This window comes from Phalangium opilio, unplaced genomic scaffold, assembly GCF_054372755.1.
Source record: "Phalangium opilio isolate 3A_F unplaced genomic scaffold, DU_Popi_V2 ptg000013l_1, whole genome shotgun sequence".
Lineage (NCBI taxonomy): Eukaryota > Metazoa > Arthropoda > Arachnida > Opiliones > Phalangiidae > Phalangium > Phalangium opilio.
This window is the reverse complement of record NW_028324148.1, coordinates 14484133-14505468: the sequence shown is the minus strand read 5'-3', so window position 1 is coordinate 14505468 and position 21336 is coordinate 14484133. Positions and strand designations below refer to the sequence as shown.

The window sequence follows — 21336 nt, the reverse complement described above, 5'->3', positions numbered from 1 at the left end:
ACCTCATTTGTCCGGTACATCACACTTAGAGTAACCATGGCGAAAAGTTATCATTTCAATAGACCATTTTATTGGTTACAGATGAGTAGCAAACACCATAGAGGCCGGGAAGGCCGCTTTCTCGGGTTATTCCCCTGGTGCCAAGGAGTACCGCTGGAGGCACTGTATGTGTTTGTTTGAATGCAAGTAATTATTGTAATCCGAATTATATCTCGTCCAAAGATTCTGAGCGTGTTTGCCATTTTTAGATATGCGCGTTAACAAAGTGGGTTAGCTATTCTGACCCAATTACTTCTGTCATCGGACTCAGTTTATTTTGCCTATTTTGATCTACTCCTGCGCTATACAGAGGGAGAGGAAAATACCAGCCATAATAATTGGGATTATTTCTCGACCAATCTCTGGTTCAAAATTAAGTTGATTTATTTTGAACATCTCAATGACCTCTATAGATACCGAATATAAATCTAATTTAGATTAAATTTGATATTGAAATATGATTTTTTCTGGAGTCTGATTGGTCAAGGGAATTCATGTTTGAGTACCGTATAGAGATTCAAAAATTAAGAACAAATCACACTTGGGTGCTTTGAAGAAATAGCCAAAGTACTGGCGCAATAATACACTACGTTAAATCCCCTTTGACTGGACAACTACAGCCTAAAAGGCGCCTAGTTGGCGCTTAATATTTCAGTCATTTCCAATAGACAATGCGTCAATTTGGCATAATGTTTCGTATAAATTCAAAACAATATTATTTCGTAAACAATAGGAGATGAAAAATATTATTTAAATTATGTACTACGTGTCTCTTTAAAGGTATCGTAAATTTATCAGTCGGGGCTGTTTCATCATTCCGCGAGAACATTTTGTTTGAGATAACTGTTTCTTGATGTTTTCCTTCATTCAAGATGGATGCAGTCTTAAAACTGAAGATATTACTACCCATCAATCGAATTTAATAAATTTTGGAGAATTTTAGGTCGGTTTTGGAAAATTTATCTTGGTCACTGTTCCTTGAAACCGTACTTGTCATTGTCTAGTAATGTCTATTCCATTCCCCTTATTTTATTTCAAAACGAATCACATAAAACCACGTGTAAGAGACGTCTAGCCAACTGCGGAAGATCCTCGTCAACTGTCCGACGACAAACTCTCTCCGAAACTGTTCATCGTCATCGCTTCTCTAGGCTGGTAAGTACAACCATAAGACTCGGCTTGAAGCGGAATTCGCATTTTAAAAAAGATTAGCCAAAAACTTGGTAAATATTATTTTAGCTTCGAAGTCTCTAGAATTATTACTAAATTCCCTCTAAAACTGTACAAGACGATCGCTTTTAAGACATTCAGGGTTACAAGCTCGGGACTGTTAGCTAATATTTCTTTTCGAGACATCGTTGAACAATGGGGATGTAGTTGGTGGCCCGTTTGAGCTGGGAAGGAAAAACGAATGGGGATTGAAGTGGATGTCCATCTTTTAATAGCCAGCATTTTTTAGAACCTCTAAAGTGTTCGCGCAATTTAATTTTTGGTGTGAAATGCTTTGATTATTGATTTTAGTTTTACAACTTACAATTATTTAATCTTTAACATCATATATAGAAAATGCTGTTCAAGTGGTTCTTTGTCATTCTGATACTGGTCAAGCTTAGCTACTGCTTTGATAATCCGTACAGTAAGTACACTTAACTGAAATTCATTACATTCAATCATTAATTTTGGTAAAACAAATTTTCTGTAGTCAAACTTAGTATTTACAATTATTGCACAAACAGGTTTATTTAAGTGAACTACGTCACGGAGAGGAACTATTCTGGACGTTTCTGTCCGTGTGTCTGTCTATCAGTTTTTACAAATTGGCATTACTTATCCGCAAATTAGTGATTAACCGATTATTAATAGAAAAACAAGTTGTGGGTACAATACTATTTAACACAAAACTTCAGTCTAATATCTGAAATACGAATAATGTTGAATTGACTTGGATAATGGATAGGCAATATTGAGCTCTACAATCTAGCGATAGTCTCTTAAGTGTCCCCGTTCTGATATCCAGGATAGATTAGTCTGATTAGATCTTCGGAAACAGTCGTCTCGACTCACAGAGGTATTATTTTGGCTTACCCAGCTTGTTTTTTATGATTTACTCTAACGCAGTGTGTGGCGAAGGCGACAAGAAACACTGTAATCAGACGATGCAATGTCCGGGGGAAACGAAGGTGGATTGCATCAGGGACGAATTTTCTGGGACGCCCACCTGTATTTGTGTGTGCACAAATCGTTATCAATGTGGGGGGTTCAAGTGCAACCAACGCCAAGGTTATATTTACCCCTATTGCGTTTTTGGGCCCACGAGTAATGTGAAATATATAGGGTACAATATACGTCATGGAAACTGCTATTGTAAAGATCATGCAACATATTATGGGAAATAACTAAGGGGGAAAACACTAAATGATACTACAACCCTTTTGCACTGTATGATCTGAATTATATACTAATGGACCAGGTGCACATTCTTAATAATAATTATATTGTTTTTGACTTGATTGAAGTTTGGTTAACTCGCACTCTTTGTAAATTCATGTCTCTTCCTATATAATAAAATGTCACGTGGTAAAAATCGTGCTTTCAATTTTATTGGTAGAAAACACTTTTCAAGTTGACGAAATAAAAGGAAGAGAAGCGATATGATATAAGATTCAATTTGCCGTAATCATGACGTCATACGTGGTTGGTACTTGGGTCACCGTATAGTGTTTCAAAAATTAAAAGCAAATCTCACTTGGGCGACTGGAAGAAATGGCCAAAGTACTGGCGCAATAATACACTACGTTAAATCCCCCATTGTCTAGACAACTAAAGAGAGTCTAGTTCACGTACTGACTCTGAAAGTGATTCATATTCCAAACATTTGCATAAATTTCATATAATTTCAAAAAAAAAATTCAGCTCGTAAACAATACGAGAAGAGTAATATAAAATATCATATATTATGTTTTGATGTTCACTTGACATGTTTTGCGTTCTACGTTTTACTTAAAAACTCATTTCGTACGAGACTCGTTAAAGGTATCGTGAAACACTTTCTAGTTAATATTCAATGCTGTTTCATGATCATATCGTGGAAAAACCCATTGTGTGATAAAACTGGGTGATTCTTGAGTTTTCGTTTTTATTCAAGATGGCCGCAGGGAGAAATTTAGATCTGTCTGAAATTGCGTTTCGCAATATTCAAATTCGTCACTGTTACTTTAAACCGTACTTCCCATTGTGTAATGATGTCTACCCACTCCCCCTGTTTTAATTCAAAACGAATCACTTAAAAACGCAAGACGGTGGAGCCATTGCCAACTGTACAAGTTCCTCGTCAACTAACCAACGATAACGTTCGTAGTAACTGTTCATCGTCATCGCTTCTCTAGGCTGGTAAGTACAACCATAAGACTCGGCTTGAAACGGAATTCGTATTTGTAATGTGTATTGCAAAAAACTTTGTAAATATCTTTTGAACTTGTATGTCTCGAGAGTTTTCTATTCAGGTTGTTTAAATCTTTACAAGATGGTCGCTTTTAAGATATTCAGGGTTACAAGCTCGGGACCGTTAGGTAATATTTCTTTTCGAGACATCGTTGAGCAATAAGGACGTAGTCGGTGGTCTATATTTAAGCTGAGAAAGAAAAAAATCGGGAATTGAAGTGGATTTCCACTTTGTAATAGCCAGCATTGTTTATAACCTTTTAAGCGTTCACGCAATTAATTAATCTTTGACGCTTTAGCTTGCAGACTTAGAATAATTCAATTTTTTACATCAGATAGAAATGCTTTTCAAGTGGGTCTTTGCAGGAGCAGATGGTCTTTGTCATTCTGATGCTCCTGCCATGTTGACCAATACAGTAAGTATAAATATGATTCCTTTCATGATCATTAATTTTGGCAAAATATAAATTTATAGTAGTTGAATTTAAGAATTACAATTATTGCACAAACAAGCCTAATAACTCTCCGAATGATGTACGTCACGGAGAAGTACTGTGTCCGTCTATCATTTAACTCCCGGCCCTCGCTTAAGTCTCAGAAATTTCCATAAAAACCTTTTTCGTCTCTTCACGTGCACGCGCAACAGTTGTTACTTAGTTTATAGTCTTTGGATTGAATGGCCCTTTAGACAAACGGCTTGGTCACCCTTGGGTTAGACGTTTTGAGTCAGTCGACTCGACTCGGAGAGGTATTTTTTGGCTTTCCCAACTTGTTTCATTTATCATTTACCATAACGCGGAGAGGAGCTGATCTGGACGCTTCTGTCCGTGTGCCTGTCTCTCAGTTTTTACAAAAGGAGCAAGTTGCGTATTAATCTAACTAGTGCAGCTCGGCACTACCTATCCGCAAATTAGTCATTATTCGATTATTTATATAAACACATAGTGGCTACAATATGATTTAACACTTGTACAACTTCAGTTTTATTTCTAAAATAACGTGGATAATGGATAGGTAATGTTGAGCCTAAAATCTAGCAATAGTCTCTAAAGTTTGAGCGTTCTGACAGGATAGGTTGGGGTTTTGGCGAAATTCGTCTCGAGACGAAGAGGTATTATTTTGGCTTGCCAAACTTGTTTTATTTATCATTTACTCTCACGCAGGTTGTCCCGAGGACAGGTACAAACAGTGTAATGAGACGTTGAAGTGCCCGAAGGACACGAAGTTGGCATGCATCATGGAAGAAAGAGAACGTTCTCGTGACCATCGAGAAGAAGAAGAGGAGGAGGGTTCACGTCATGATAAGTATAGTGACTACCCAGAAGAAGAGGTAGAGGAAATGGAAGACAAACCAGTGGAGCACTCCTGTCTTTGCATTTGCACAGACCGTAATCAGTGCGAGGGGTTCCCTTGCCCCGACAAAAGTTTACCTTACACTTATTGCACTTTTTCTTCCTCCGAGCATAACCTGAGGCATCTAGGTTACAACCCAGGTTTCAGTGATAAACACGGATATTGCAGTTGTAGAGAAAGCGATTGATAGCCAAAAACTCTTGTGCATTTAAACTTGACCTTTCCCGCTTAACGATGATTTAAAAAAAAACCTTTCTTATTTCTTAATTAATATTTCGATTCAGTTAATTTAATGCGCTATAACAACAATCATAAGCATATCAAACCACCCGTAAGCGTGAATTCACAATAAGACCACGGGTAATCACCATTGTACAAGGGCGCCAGAGAGAAATTTGAGGTTCTACGCCACCTAGAGGGAAAACGAAGCAATTCTCTCCTTCCCGATTCTCCCTACCACCTTATAACCCGGAAATCTAAGCAGTCATCTGCTTCTGCAATAAATGGCAGCGGTAATTAGTACGGGCTTTTAAGACTTAAGTTGTTTGTTTAAGATCAGGAACAGCAAATTATCTCGAATTTTTAAAGAAAATGGGAAAAACTCTTAGTGATAAGTGTACACAGTACAACTGGTTTCTTATGAATAGGATAAGTACAAAAGATAAAAGTGTAGGTTGCCGCATGCCTTTACTACGCGAACTTCAAAATCCACGTTTAAGCCCCACTAGCAGACGACAATGTTTGTTATGATTACAAGTATTAATAGAGGTAGAGCTTATAATAGGTAAGTGTAAGATATATATTAATCCTTGTATTTATTCCCAAGCTTCCGGTAGCATCCCTTGCGCGATTTGAATAAAGTTTCCCTTTTGTGCCACCAGGAAGACTTGTCTCCCGAGTTTTACCTAGACAATGCCTGTGGCTAATTTCCCGCCGATTCACGCTTACGGGTGGTTTGATATGCTTATGCAACAATTAAGTTTCTCCCTAATTATTTTATAGGGGGAAAGCACTAAATGATAGTAGGATAATACTACAAGCCCCTTGCACTGTTTGAGCTAAAGTATATAATAATGGACATTATGCATTTTCTTAATTATAATTATATGGTTTTTGACTTGATTAAAGTGTGGTTAACTCTCACTCTTTGTAATTTCATAATAAACTGTCACGTGATACAAATCATCCTTTAATTTTTTTGTAATTAACGTCTTCCACGTAGTATGATGTGTTGAAAGACAATGCCTTAAGATGACGTCATTCGTGGTTGTGCTAGTAGTCGGGTTGGTACGTGGCTCGCTACAAATGTCGGGGACACTCAAATAACCTTATTGGTCCAGTGCAGAGTTGCCATGGAAGAGACAAATTGCGCCCTCTATTAAAGAGTACGGTTGTTTTCGAAATTAAGGACAAACCAAGCTTGGTCGCTTGAGTGAAATAACCGAAGTCCGGGTGGAATAATACACAATGTTAAATTGCCCATTGGATGGTCAGCCTCAATATTGGGCACGCTCAGATCAGACAAAAAGCACTCAATCTTTCAGACATTATAACTTGTGCCACGTCGTCGCATTCGCATAAACTCCGAAAAATATTACAAAAACAATCTCGTAAAATATAATGGAAGAATAATATTATATTTCAAATAATACTCTATGATTTGTCTACACTTAATAGTTATGGCAGTCAACGCCAAAGGCATAAACTTTATAAACCCATGACTTACAACAACAAGAGTCGTTCAATTGATGGTGAAAGAGTTTCGAGTGATTTATCAACAAGATTTTTTAGAAGATATTACATGTTTTAGTATGTTGTTTCCAAGATTAAATTTTAATTCAATTACTGTTCCGAAGAAAACCATTTTAAGATGACAGTGCTAAATATAGTTAGACTTAGGGATCACTTCATTAATAGTTAAGGCAAGTGAATATGTACTTAGTTCAATATCCCTTTAAACTTAACTGCACTGTCTTGTCATCTTGTCAAATATATTCTCTGGCCTCGTTATTTAAATCAAAAAGGATCCTATATAAACGTATGACGGCGGAGCCATTGCCAATTGTACAAGTTCCTCGTCAACTGACCAACGACAAACTCTCGCCGAAACTGTTCATCGTCATCGCTTCTCTTTACGGGTAAGGGGAATTCATATCTTAAAAGTGTGTTGGAAAAATATTTGAAATCTTCAATGTCTCGAGAGCTATTACTGAATTGTCTCGCAATACGGGGCTACAAGCTCGTGATGTTTCGCTAACTTTTCTTTTCGAGACATCGTTGAACAATGGGGATGTTGTAGTCGGTGGTCCGATTAAGTTGGGAAAGAAAAATAAATGGGGATTGAAGTGGATGTCCATCTTCAAATAGCCTAAATTATTTTACACCTCTTGAACGTTTACGCAATTACTTTTTAATTTTGATTATTGGTTTTAGTTTGCAGACTTGCAATTATTCAATCTTTTACAACTGATAGAAAATGCTGTTCAAGTGGGTCTTTGTCATTTTGATGCTGGTCAAGCTTAGCTACTGCAATGATGACTATGTTGCCTACCCAATAAGTAAGTATATATAACTATAATTCGTTTCATGATCACTCATTTTGGCAAAACATTAGTTTTTTGTACTCGAATTTAAGATTTACAATTATGGAAAAAGCAGGCTTAACTAACTTTCTCCTAGTGAGGTGCGTGAGGGAGATATACTGATCTGGACGTTTTTGTCCACGTGTCCGTCAGTCATATCGCCAACCCGCTTTAAAATTAAATTCATGGCCCGAGAACTTTATCTATGATTATTTATTTATTTATTTTGAGGGCCTCACTTAAGTTTCAGAATCGAGAGCTGTTTCCATAAAAATCCCTGATTTTTCTTATTAAAGTCTCAACAACTTAGGAAGCTGTTTATCGCGCTTTGTGCAATGAAATTTAATCGAAAAAAGTGGTTAGGTTAAAAGTTTCTGCGCTATTAATTTTAAATTTTAAACTGGCGGCTCGCAACGTAATTCGAATGGCCCTTTAGACCAAAAGATTGGCCACTCCTGTTTTACGACTTTTAAGTCAGTCGTCTGGAGTCGGAGAAGTATTTTTTGGCTTTCCCAACTTGTTTCATTTGTGATTTACTCTTAACGCAGTTTGTAGGGAGAACGGATCGAAGAGATGTAATGAGACAGTGAAATGCTCGAAGGACACAAACTTTCATTGCCTTAAGGACAGACCACGTGCTCTCACTAGAGCTCAAATAAAAGAGAACAGACCGGACTGGAGCGATTGTTATTGTAGATGCACAGAAGCTCCTCAGTGCAAGGGGATGCCTTGCCCCAAGGGGCTTGATTACACCTACTGCACTTTTGATGGGATGTGCGGGTGTAGAAATAGATCATATTAGCCAATAAACCTTTCTCTACCTGCATTTAACCTTGACCTTTCCCGATTAGAACTAATTTTCTTGAAAATAAAACCTTAATTCTTATTTAACGTTAATATTTCGATTCAGTTGATTTAATGCACTTTAACAACTACGTTTACCCCTAATTATTTTATAGGAGGAAAAACACTAAATTATAGTAGAATAATACTACAACCCCTCGCACTGTGTGTCCTGAAGTACATAATAATTGACATTACGCATATTATTAATTATAATTATATTGTTTTTAATTTGATTAAAGTGTGGTTAACTCGCACTCTTTGTAAATTCATGTATAATGCTATATAATAAACTGTCACTTGGTAAAAGTCACGCCTTTTTTTGTAAACAACGCCTTTCAAGAAGTATAATGTGTTGAAAGACAATGCCTTAAAGATGCCGTCATTCGTGGTTGTGCTAGGAGTCGGGTTGGTACGTGGCTCACTACAAATGTAGGGGACACTAAAACAACCTTATTGGTTCAGTGCAGAGTTGCCATGGAAGAGACAAATGGCGCCCTCTATGGCACCAGGGTGTTCATGATTTCAATAGAATATTTCCATAATTACAGAAGAGTAGCAAACACCTTAAGGGGTGGCGCCGAATTCCTGGGTTATTTCCCTGGCTCCGTCAGACGTTACCTCTTGGCGCCAAAACAATAACCGACGATGGCGACCTCCCTCCAGTGTGTTGGCTTCTCTTCAAACTTAATTTCAAGAATGATTAGGGAACTTATTAAAAATTACACTTCTGTTTCGAAATTAAGAACAAACCGAGCTTGGTCGCTTGAGCGAGAGAGCCGAAGTACGGGTGGGATTATACACACGTTAAATTGGCCTTTGGATGGTGAGTTCAGAGAGCACTCAATCTTCCAGACGTAACTTGCAGCACGTCGTCGCATTCGCATAAACTACCAATAATTATTCTCGTAAAATATAATGGAAGAATAATATAATATTTCAAATAATTCTTTATGATCTGTTAACACTTAATAGTTATTGAAGTCCACGTCAAAGGCATAAACTTTAAAAAAAAAACCATGACTTACAAGAGTCGTTCAAGTGATGGTGAAAGAGTTTAGAGTTATTTATCGATAAGATAAATATCATAATGTTTAAGTATGTAGTATCCAAGATTAAATTTTAGTTCAATTACTGTTCCGAAGAAAGCCAATTTAAGATGACTGTGTTAAAATATAGTTTGACTTATAGATCACTTTCATTAGTAGTTAAGGCAAGTGAATATGTACTTAGTTCAATATCCCTTTAAACTTAACTGCTGTCTTGTCATCTTGTCAAATATACACACTGGCCTCGTTACTTAAATGAAAAATTATCCTTTAAAAACTTATGACGGCGGAGCCATTGCCAATTGTACAAGTTCTCGTCAACTGACCAACGACAAACTCTCGCCGAAAACTGTTCATCGTCATCGCTTCTCTTTACGGGTAAGGGGAATTCATATCATAAAAGTGTGTTGGAAAAATATTTGCAAATGTCTTTTTAACTTCAATGTCTCGAGAACTATTACTGAATTGATTGAAAAACTTCGCTATACGATCGCTTTTAAGAAAATCAGGGCTAGCCTACAAGCTCGTGATGTTTCGCCAACTTTTCTTTTCGAGACATCGTTGAACCATGGGGATTTAGTCGGTGGTCCGATGAAGTTGGGAAGGAAAAATAAATGGGGATTGAAGTGGGTGTCCATCTTCAAATAGACTACATTGTTTTATACCTCTTGAGCGTTTGGGCAATTATTTTTTGTTTTTGGTTATTGGTTTTAGTTTGCAGTCTTACAATTATTGAATCTTTTACACAAGATACAAAATGCTGTTCAAGTGGGTCTTCGTCTTTCTGGTGATGGACATGCTTAGCTACTGCGATGCAAACTCGTTCAGTAAGTGTATCTAACTGGAATTAGTTGGACAATTAGGCCTTTTCATTTTGGCAAAATATAATTTTTTGTAGTCGAATTAAAGATTCACAATTATTGTACAAAGCTGGTTTAATTACCTCTCCGAGCGACGTTTGTCATGGAGAGGAACTGTTCTTGACGTCTTTGTCCACGCGTCTATCTCTCAGTTTTTACAGAAGTCTTAGTTTGCGTATTAATCTAACTAGTACAGCTCGGCATTTACTATCCGAAAATTAGTTAACAATTGAATTTTTCTAAAAAAAAAGGTTGTGATAGGTTAGGTCTTTGGAGACCTAAATCCAAACACTCGACTCGGAGAGGTATTATTTCGGTTTACCCAACTTGTTTTTTTATTATTTACTCCCTACGTAGAATGTCGCGATGACGAGAAGAAACACTGTAATCAGACGATGAAATGTCCGGGGTTGACGAAGGAGGATTGCGTCCGGGTTCCAGGAACGAGTAAGATGATCACCACCTGTATTTGTGTGTGCACACAAAGTCATGGATGCGAGGATTTCAAGTGCCCCCCAACCGATGATGAAATTTATCCCTTATGCGTTTTTAACTATTTGAGTTATGTGAGATATATAGGTTACAATTTTTTTCATGGAAACTGCGCGTGTGTAGATTACGAACTACATGGGTTAACTAAGCCCAAAAAAACCACTAAATGATAGTGGAATAATACTACAACCTCCATGCACAGTGTGAGCTGAAGTATAAACTAATGGTTAGTGGGCACATTAATAATAATATTAACTATACTGTTTTTGATTTGATTGAACTGTGGTTAACCGGCAATCTTTGTATACTCATGTATCTTTCTATATAATAAACTGCCCAGTGGCAAAATCATTGCTTAATGTTTTGGGGGGGGGGGGAACGCTCGTCAAGATGACAAGAAAAGACCGAGAAGCGATATGACACATGATATAATTTGCCTTAATGATGACGTCATTCATGGTTGGTTGTACTTGATGTTGGGTTGTTACCGTGGCTCACTAGAAATGGCGGGGAGATTGAAACAATCTCATTGGTTCCTTACATTACACCCAGAGCTACCAGGGAATAGGGAAATGGCGCAAAGTTAGCGCCATCTAAAGCACCAGGGTGTATTTGTATTCGAAAGATCATTCCATTAATTTCAAAAAGAAGCAAAAACCATCGGGGCGGTGGAGGCAACCGTCTAGGGTTATTTCCACGGCGCTAAGAGGTACTGTCAGAGGCAGTGCCAGTCGGGTAGCCTCCGTCTATCATTGGCTCTTGGTTGGCGCTAGGGAAATAACGTAAGAGGGCAGCCTCCCAGCCCTGTTATGTTTTCAATGCAAGTAATTTATGGAATGGTCCATTGGAGTTCAAAATACCTCGTCCACCTAATCTGAAGGCGGAAGCCATTTTTAGGTTTATGCTTGTATAGAGTGGGGTAGCTATTTCGGCCCAATTACAGAGAGTAAAGGGAAGATACCAGCCATAACAATTGGTGTTACTTCTGGATCCAACTGCACAAAATTTTATTACAATTATCTTAAACATAACCAATATTTTGGATTGAAATTGATAATGAAGTATGATTTTCCACTGCCGAAGAGAAGTTTCTCGAGTCTCATTGGTCAAGGGAAATAATCTATACAGTGTTTCAAAAATGAAGAAGAAATCTCATTTGCGCTTTTGGAAGAAATATCTGAAGCACTGGCGCAATAATACTCAACGTTTAATCCCCCATTGGCTGGACACCTACAGTCTAAAGAGCGCCCAATTCAAGTACTAAAAGCGTTTAATATTTGAGACATTTGCATAAATTTCGAATAATTTAAAAAATAATCTCGTAAACAATACGAGCAGAATAATCTAAAATTTCAAATATTATGTTTTTACGTTCACTTGCGTATAAACAAATTAAAAACTCATTGTGTACCAGAGTCGTTAAAGGGTTTGTGAAAGAGTTTCTAGTTTATATTCTAAGCCATTTCATCATACCGTAAAAACCGATTGTTTGGAAAAACTGGAGTTAAATTTCTTGCGTTTTCGTTTATTCAAGATGGCTGCAGTCTTATAAATGAAGCTATTCCTACCCGTCACTCGTAATTAAATACGTTTATTACGAGAAATTTAGGTCTGTTTGGAATTGCGTTTTGGAATATTCAAATTCGTCACTGTTCCTTTAAACCATACTTCCCATTGTCTAGTGATGTCTACCCACTCCTCCTGTTGTAATTCCAAACGAACCACATAAAAACGCTGTGACGGCGGAGCCATTGCCAACTGTACAAGTTCCTCGTCAGCTAATCAACGACAAACTCTTGCCGTAACTGTTCATCGTCATCGCTTCTCTAGACTGGTAAGCATAACCATAAGACTCGTCGGCTTGCAGCGGCATTCGCATTTTAAAAGGGTATCGCCAAGAGTAATTACTGAACTGTCTTTAAAATTTGACAAGCCGATGGCTTCTAAGATAATCAGGGCTATAGGCTCGATAAGATTTCTTTTCGAGACATCGTTGAACAATGGTTCCCCGGGGATGTAGGCGGTTGTCCGTTTAAGTTGGGACCAGACTTAGAAATAAGGATCATTTTTAAACTAGTCCTTGGTACCAGTGACCCCCCTAGTGTCCTAAATAATAAACTGGTCTCCGGAGTGGTCCCAGCCTTTGTTCTCCTATAGATTTGCAATTAATAAACTGATTCCGAGGACCAGTAACCCCCACTTTTTGAATTAAAAAACTAGTCCAAGCAATTAATAAACTGGTTTTGGACCAGTGGACGTGTGCTATTTCTAAGTCTGGTTGGGACAGAAAAAAATGGGGATTCAAGTGGATGTCCATCTCTGTATAGCCAACATTGTTTTATAACCTTAAAGCTTTGTCCACATTGAACTCGCGTTCGCGTGTTCGCGCTTTCGTCTATTCGCATCTTCGCAACAGATCACGAAAAACATTTGCACTTCTGTTCTGATACACGCAAAAATTTTGCTTTTCTCATTCTGAGAGCCAATAATGTTTGAGCAATCATTGCGCCATCTGTTCTTCTCCATCGACGTTGTCCAAAGAGAAAAACGAAACTAATCGCCCCAGCCTTCCTCTCGTCTGTGATTGGTGCTTTTCTCGCGAAGGCGCGAAATTCTTGGCCTAGTCGCAAGAAATTTGTATCTTCGCGAGGTGAGGACGCAAAGTAACGAAAACCCAATGTGGACAGCAGATGCGAACTCGCAAAATGTGTCAGTTATTATTGAAAAAGCAGGCCTAACTAACTCTCTCCTAGTGAGGTGCGTGAGGGAGAGATACTGATCGGGACGTTTTTGTCCATGTGTCCGTCAGTCATCACTAACACGCTTTAAAATTAAATTCCCGGCCCGAGAACTTTATCTATTATTATTTATTTATTGAGGGCCTCACTTAAGTCTCAGAAATTTCAAAAGCTGTTTCCATAAAAATCCCTGATTTTTCTTATTAAAGTCTCAACAACTCAGGAAGCTGTTTATCACGCTTTGTGCAATCAAATTTAATCGAAAAAAGTGGTTAGGTTAAGAGTTTCTGCGCTATTAATATTAAATTTAAAACTGGCAGACCGCGACGTAATTCGAATGGCCCTTTAGACCAAAAGATTGGCCACTCCTGTGTTACGACTTTTGAGACAGTCGTCTGGAGTCGGAGAGGTATTTTTTGGCTTTCCCAACTTGTTTCATTTGTGATTTACTCTAACGCAGGATGTAGGGAGGACGGATCAAAAAGATGTAATGAGACAATGAAATGCCCGAAGGACACGAATTTTTATTGCGTTGAGGACGAACCATTTCATAACTATAATTACCGTCCAAAAAAAGAGAAAACGGAAACGAAAAAAAAACCAGTGAAGAGCACTTGTTATTGTAGATGCACAGCAGGTCCTCAGTGCAAGGGGATGCCTTGCCCCAAGGAGCTTGAGTACACCTACTGCGCTTTTGGTGACAAATGCGGGTGTAGAAATAGACCATATTAGCCAATAAACCTATCTCTACCTTCCGAAACCTGCATTTAACCTTGACCTTTCCCGATTAACCGATGATTTATAGTAACTAATTTTCTTGAAAATAAAACCATAATTCTAATTTAACATTAATATTTCGATTCAGTTGATTTAATGCACTTTAACAACTACGTTTACCCCTAATTACTTTATAGGAGGAAAAACACTAAATAACAATAGAATAATACTACAACCCCCTAGCACTGTATGATCTTAATTATATAATAATAGATAGGGTGCACATTCTTATTAATAAATATATTGTTTTTGATTTGATTGAAGTTTGGTTAACTCGCACTCTTTGTAAATTCATGTATCTTCCTATATAATAAACTGTCACGTGGTAAAAATCGTGCTTTTAATCTTATTGGTAAATAACACTATTCAAGTTGACGAAGCGGCATGATATAAGATTTAATTTGCCTTAATCATGACGTCATGCGTGGTTGGTACTTGGGTCACAAAAAAATGGCTGAGAAATTCAAACAACCTCATTTGTCCCGTACATTACTCCGAGAGTAACCATGGAAAAGACAAATCGTGCAAAGGCATGATTTCAATAGACCATTTCATTAATTACAGAAGAGCAGCAAACACCATAGAGGCGGGGAAGGTCGCTTTCTCGGGTTATTTCCATGGTGCCAAGGAGTTCCGCTAGAGGCAGTGCGAGTCTTTTAGCCTCCCTCCACGTGTAGTGAAATCGGGCTCCGTCTGGCGTTGCCTTCTGGGGCTAGAAATTAACGTAAGATGGAGCAACCTCATTTGTCCCGTACAATACACCCTGAGTAACCATGAGTCCATGGATGAGACAAATGGCGCAAAGATAGCGTCCCCTTATGCACCAGGGTACTAATGATTTCAATTCATCATTTCATTAATTAGAGGCGGGGAACTGCCAAGGAGTTCCGCTATAGGCAGTGCGAGTCTTTTAGCCTCCCTCCACATGTATTGAATTTGGGCTCTCAATCACTTTTTGATACCGAATATAAACCTAATTTGGTTTTAAATTTACATTGAAATATTATTTCCCAACGCCAAAGAGAAAAGCTTACCGATGTTAGTTACTTAATTATGGAGTCTGATTGGTCTAGGGAATTTATGTAAGAGCTTCGTAAAGTGTTTTAAAAATCAAGAATAAACCTCACTTGGGCGACTGGAAGATATGGCCAAAGTACTGGCGCAATAACACACTACGTTAAATGCCCCATTGTCTGGACAACTACAGTCTAAGGGAACTCTAGTTCACGTACTTCTCATTGTCTAGTGACGCCTATTCCCCCCCCCCACTGCTTCAATTCAAAACGAATCACATAAAAACGCGTGTAGGCGAAGCCATTGCCAACTGTACAAGTTTCTCGTCAACTAACCCAGAACAAACTCTCTCCGAAACTGTTCATCGTCATCGCTTCTCAAGACTGGTAAGTACAACACCATAAGACTCGTCGGCTTGAAGCGGAATTCGTAATTGAAATGTGTATTGCAAAAACTTTGTAAATATCTTTTGAACTTCGACGCCTCGAGAGTTTATTCTTAAGGTTGATTAATTCTTTATATAACGATCACTTTTAAGATATTCAGGGCTACAAGCTCGGTACCGTTAGGTATAATTTCTTTTCGAGACATCGTTGAACAATGGGAATGTAGTGGTCAGTGGTCAGTTTAAGCTGAGAAAGAAAAAAAAAACCGGAAATGAAGTTAATATCCACCTTTAAATGGCCAGCATTGCTTTATAACCTCTTAAGCGTTCACGCACTGAATCTTTGATGCTTTAGCTTGCAGGCTTCAATTTTTTACATAAGATAGAAATGCTATTCAAATGGGTCATTGTAATTCTGATGCTGGTCAAGCTTTACTCCTGCCGTGATGCCCGACACAGTAGGTATAACTATAATTCGTTTCATGACCACTCATTTTGGCAAAACATAAATTTTTAGTAAACGAATTTAAGAATTACAATTATTGCACAAGCGAGCCTAATAACTCTCCGAGTGACGTATCTCAGAGAGAAGTACTGTTCTGGACGTTTCTGTTCATGTGTCCATCTGTCATTAAACTCCCAGCCCGCGAACAATCTATCATTTTTTGTTGGCCCTCGCTTAAGTCTCAGAAATTTCTAAAGCTGTTTCTATAAAAACCATTTTCGCCTCTTCAAGTGGACGCACAACAGCGGCTACTTAGTTTATATTCTATGGATTGAATGGCCCATTAGACAAACAGGTTGGTTAGACCTTTTGAGTCAGTCGACTACACTCGGAGAGGTATTATTTTGGCTTTCCCAACTTGTTTCATTTATGATTTAACATAACGCGGAGAGGAACTGATCTGGACGTTTCTGTCCGTGTGTCTGTCTCTCAGTTTTTACAATAGGCCCAGTTTAAGTATTAATCTAACTAGTGCATCTCGGCATTATTTATCCGCACATTAGTAATTAACCGATTATTTATAAAATAATATGATTTAATACTTGTTCAACTTCTGAAATACGGGTTAAGCTAAAATGACGTGGATAATGGATAGGTAATGCTTAGCTCTACAATCTAGTCTCTAAAGTTTGCGCGTTCTGACAGGATAGGTTAGGGTTATGGCGACATTCGTCTCGACACGAAGAGGTAATAAGCAGGTTTCAATAAGCAACATGGATATTGCAACTGTAGAAAAAGCGATTGGTAGCCAAAAACTCAACCTACCGAAATGTGCATTTAAACTTGACCTTTTCCGCTTAACGATGATTTAAAAAAACCTCAATTAATATTTCGATTCAGTTAATTTATTGCGCTATAACAATTAAGTTTCTCCCTAATTATTTTATAGGGGAAAAACACTAAATGATAGTAGGATAATACTACAAGCCCCTTGCACTGTTTGAGCTAAAGTATATAATAATGGACATTATGCATATTCTTAATTATAATTATATGGTTTTTGACTTGATTAAAGTTTGGTTAACTCGCACTCTTTGCAAATTCATGTATCTCCCTATATAATAAACTGTCACTTGGTAAAAATCATGCTTTTATTTTTTTTTGTAAATAATGCCTTTCAAGAAGTATAATGTGTTGAAAGACAATGCCTTAAAGATGACGTCATTCGTGGTTGGGCTAGGAGTCGGGTTGGTACGTGGCTCACTACAAATGTAGTTATTAGTCGAAATTAAGGACAAACCAAGCTTGGTCGCATGAGTGAAATAACCGAAGTACGGGCGGAATAATACACAATGTTAAATTGCCGTTTGGATGGTCAGCCTCAATATTGGACACGCTCAGATCAGACAAAAAGCACTCAATCTTCTAGGCATTAAAACTTGTGCCACGTCGTCGCATTCGCAAAAAAATTCGAATTATTTTACAAAATCAATCTCGTAAAATATAATGGAAGAATAATATAATATTTCAAATAATACTCTATGATCTGTCTACACTTATTAGTTATTGAAGTCCACGTCAAAGGCATAAACTTTAAAAAAAAAACCCCATGACTTACAAGAGTCGTTCAAGTGATGGTGAAAGAGTTTAGAGTCATTTATCGACAAAAGATGTTAGGAGATATTACATGTTTAAGTATGTAGTTTCCAAGATTAAATTTAGTTCAATTATTGTTCCGAAGAAACTTCAAGAAAGCCATTTTAAGATGAAAGTGTTAAATATAGTTAGACTTAGGGATCACTTTCATTAATAGTTAAGGCAAGTGAATATGTACTTAGTCCAATATCGCTTTAAACTTGACTGCACTGTCTTGTCATCTTGTCAAATATATTCTCTGGCCTCGTTATTTAAATCAAAAAGGATCCTATATAAACGTATGACGGTGGAGCCATTGCCAACTGTACAAGTTCCTCGTCAACTGACCAACGACAAACTCTCGCCGAAACTGTTCATCGTAATCGCTTCTCTAGACTGGTAAGTACAACACCATAAAACTCGTCGGCTTGAAGCGGAATTCGTTTTTGAAATGTGTATAGCAAAAAACTTTGTAAATATCTTTTGAACTTCGATGTCTCGAGAGTTATTGCTGAAGGATCTGTAAAACTTTACAAGATGAACGCTTTTAATATATTCAGGGCTAGAAGCTCTCTAAAACAATTCTTCTTGAGACATCGTTGAACAATAATGATGTAGTCGGTTGTCCAATTAAGTTGGGAAAGAAAAACAAACGGGATTAAAGTGGATGTCCTTCTTTCAATAGCCAACATTGTTTCATAACCTCTAAAACAGAGATCGCGCAATTAAGTTTGTCTTAAACGCTTCAACTGTCTTTGATTATTGACCTTGGTTTCCAAACATATGAACAATTATTCAATCTTTTACAACAGATAGAAAATGCTGTTCAAGTGGGTCTTTGTCATTTTGATGCTGGTCAACCTTAGCTACTGCTATATAGAGCCAATAAGAGACTACAGTAAGTATACATAACTATAATTCGTTTCACGATCATTCATGTTGGCAAAACATAAATTTTTGAAATCGATTTTAAGATTAACACGTATTGCACAAAGAGACTTCTCCTCGTGTCTGCCTGTTTTCACTATAGTCGCAGTTTGCGTATTAATCTAACTAGTAGAGTTCGGTATTATCTCTGCATTGTCCGCAAATTAGTAATTTACTGAAAGAAGGTTGTGGCTTCAATAAATTTAAGCATACAACTTCAGTGGATTATTCTGGAATAGAGATAAAAAATAAAGATAAAATGACGTGGGCAATACCGAGCCCTACTTGTTAGCAATAGTTAATGACAAAACGGGTTAGGTCTTTGGTGACTCGAAGAGGTATTATTTTGTTTTACCCAACTTGTTTTATTTAAGATTTACTCCAACGCAGGATGCCCCGAAGAAGAGAAGAAACTCTGTAATCAGACGATGAAATGTCCGGGGGTAACTACGGTGGATTGCATCAAGGAGCGCATGTATAATATGAAGCCAACCTGTATTTGCGTGTGCTTAGAACGTGATGAATGCCGGGGGATGAAGTGCAACCAACGCCCAGGTTACATTTACCCCTATTGCGTTTTTTATCACTTGAGTATGGTGAGATACATAGGTTACACTTTATCTCATGGAAATTGCCTATGCCAAAACCGCATAAATTATGGGTGGTAAGGAGGAAAAACACTAAATGATAGTAGAATAATACTACAACCCCATTGCACTGTATAATCTGAATTATATACTAATGGACATTATGCACATTTTTCTAATTATAATTATTTTGCTTTTGACTTGATTGAAGTTTGGTTAACTCGCACTCTTTGTAAATTCCTGTATCTTCATATAAAATAAACTGTCACGTGGTAAAAATCATCCACTGAATCTTCTAGAAATTGTAACTTCCGCCACGTCGTCGCATTCGTATAAAATTCGAAATTCGAATGGTTTTACAAAATTTAGTCTCGAAAATTATAATGGCAGAATAATATAATATTTCAAATAATTGTTTATGATCTGTTAACACTTAGTTATTGAAGTCGACGCATCAAAGGCATAAACTTTAAAAAACCCATTACTTACAAGAGTCGTTAAAGGGATGGTGAAACAGTTTCTAGTTGTTTATCAACAAGAGATTTTAGAAGATATAATCAAAATATCATAATGTTTAAATATGTAGTTTCCAAGATTAAATTCGTTTCAATTACTGTTCCGGAGAAAGCCATTTTAAGATGACAGTGTTAAATATAGTTAGACTTAAGAGTACATTTTCATTAGTAGTTAAGGCAAGTGAATATGTACTTAGTTCAATATCCCTTTAAACTTAACTGCTCTGTCTTGTCATCTTGTCAAATATATTACCTGGCCTCGTTATTTAAATCAAAAAGGATCCGATAAATTCTTATGACGGCGGAGCCATTGCCAATTGTGCAAGTTCCTCGTCAACTGACCAACGACAAACTCTCACCGAAACTGTTCATCGTCATCGCTTCTCTTGGCTGGTAAGACTCGGCTTGTAATGTAATTCATATTTTAAAAGTGTGTTGGAAAAATATTTATAAACATCTTTTGAACTTCGATGTCTCGAAAGTTAATGCTGAATTGTCTCTAAATCTTCACAATACGATTGCTTTTAAGAAAATCAGGGCTACAAACATGTGGTGGTTCGATAACATTTATTTTCGATGAACAATGGGAATCGGTGGTCCGTTTAAGTTGGGAAAGAAAAATAAATGGGGATTGAAGTGGATTTTCATCTTCAAATAGACTAAATTGTTGAACCTCTTGAGCGTTTGGGCAATTTTTTTGTGTTTGATTATTGGTTTTAGTTTGCAGTCTTACAATTATTCAATCTTTTACACAAGATTAGGGTTCTAAATCGGTAAATTACCATGGTAAATTACGAAAACGGTAATTACCACCGAATTTTCATTTCCTTCACTTGGAAAATGGTCTAAAAGCTCCATATTTTGCTCTATCCGTGCATGCACACTTATTTCTTCCCATGAGACACGAGTAAGTCATAAAAGGTCGAACGGCAAGCGTGGAAAAAATTTGATTAAGGAAATGAAATTTGATTTTCTCGTCTATTCTTGTTGTCGAGTTCGTTTGCTTCAGCTGGAAAGCTGTAGTTGTTAGAAATTTCAAGAGATGGGCCCATGCCGATACCAATATCGGCACCGAAATTTGGCTAAACCGATATATCGGTATCGGTTTAAACTGGTATCAGCCCTTCTCTAGAATTTTGTTCTTAAAACGTGAAATAGCAATAATTCGCAAAATGGGTAAGAAGAAGAAAGTGGATGTTGCTGTTCAAAAGTATTTTGAGCTGCAAACATCAAAACTCGGTGTTTAAATAATGTAAGATACTATGCTACAAAAAGAATAGCTGTGTTCAAGTAATATTTTTCATTATTTAGCTTAAAAACTATCAAGATAATTTAATTTTTGAATTTTCGTAAATTACCGTGAACGGTAATTTCTATTATTTTATCTAACGCAGAGTGTAAAGAAGACGAGCAGAAACTCTGTAAGCAGAAGATGAGATGTCCGGGGGTAACTAAGCCGGATTGCGTCAATAATTTCTATGGGAAGCCCAAGTGCATTTGTGTGTGCTTAGAACGTGATGAATGCCAGGGGTTCAAGTGCAGAGAGAAAGGTTACATTTACCCCTATTGCGTTTTTTGGCCCTCTAGTGATGTGAAACATATAGGTTACACTTCATCTCATGGAAATTGCGAATGTAAAGACCACAAAATAACT

The 21336-nt window shown here is 37.3% G+C and overlaps 3 protein-coding genes across 8 annotated transcripts in view; 2 read left to right on the top strand and 1 right to left on the bottom strand.

The window, feature by feature from the left end:
• The window catches only part of LOC149709417 (protein king tubby 1-like), a 168426-nt gene that overhangs the window by 42635 nt on the left and 104455 nt on the right, over positions 1 to 21336 (bottom strand). The gene's annotated exons all lie outside the window — the stretch shown is intronic.
• LOC149709423 (uncharacterized) lies at positions 6704 to 8408 on the top strand. 2 transcript variants are annotated; one of them, XM_089863593.1, is made up of 3 exons: positions 6704 to 6971; positions 7267 to 7391; positions 7964 to 8408. In XM_089863593.1, exons 1-2 carry the CDS (start codon positions 6766 to 6768, stop codon positions 7301 to 7303), a joined length of 243 nt encoding a protein of 80 aa, XP_089719719.1. In that variant the 5' UTR covers positions 6704 to 6765; the 3' UTR covers positions 7304 to 7391; positions 7964 to 8408. The 2 variants fall into 2 exon arrangements, with proteins under 2 accessions (XP_089719719.1, XP_089719714.1); XM_089863588.1 differs by lacking the exon at positions 6704 to 6971 and having other exon boundaries at positions 7164 to 7391.
• LOC149709422 (uncharacterized) lies at positions 9395 to 11007 on the top strand. 2 transcript variants are annotated; one of them, XM_089863581.1, is made up of 4 exons: positions 9395 to 9685; positions 9809 to 9933; positions 10058 to 10134; positions 10525 to 11007. In XM_089863581.1, the coding sequence occupies exons 1-4, from the start codon at positions 9563 to 9565 to the stop codon at positions 10827 to 10829; spliced, it is 630 nt and encodes a 209-aa protein (XP_089719707.1). In that variant the 5' UTR covers positions 9395 to 9562; the 3' UTR covers positions 10830 to 11007. The 2 variants fall into 2 exon arrangements, with proteins under 2 accessions (XP_089719707.1, XP_089719702.1); XM_089863576.1 differs by having other exon boundaries at positions 9395 to 9933.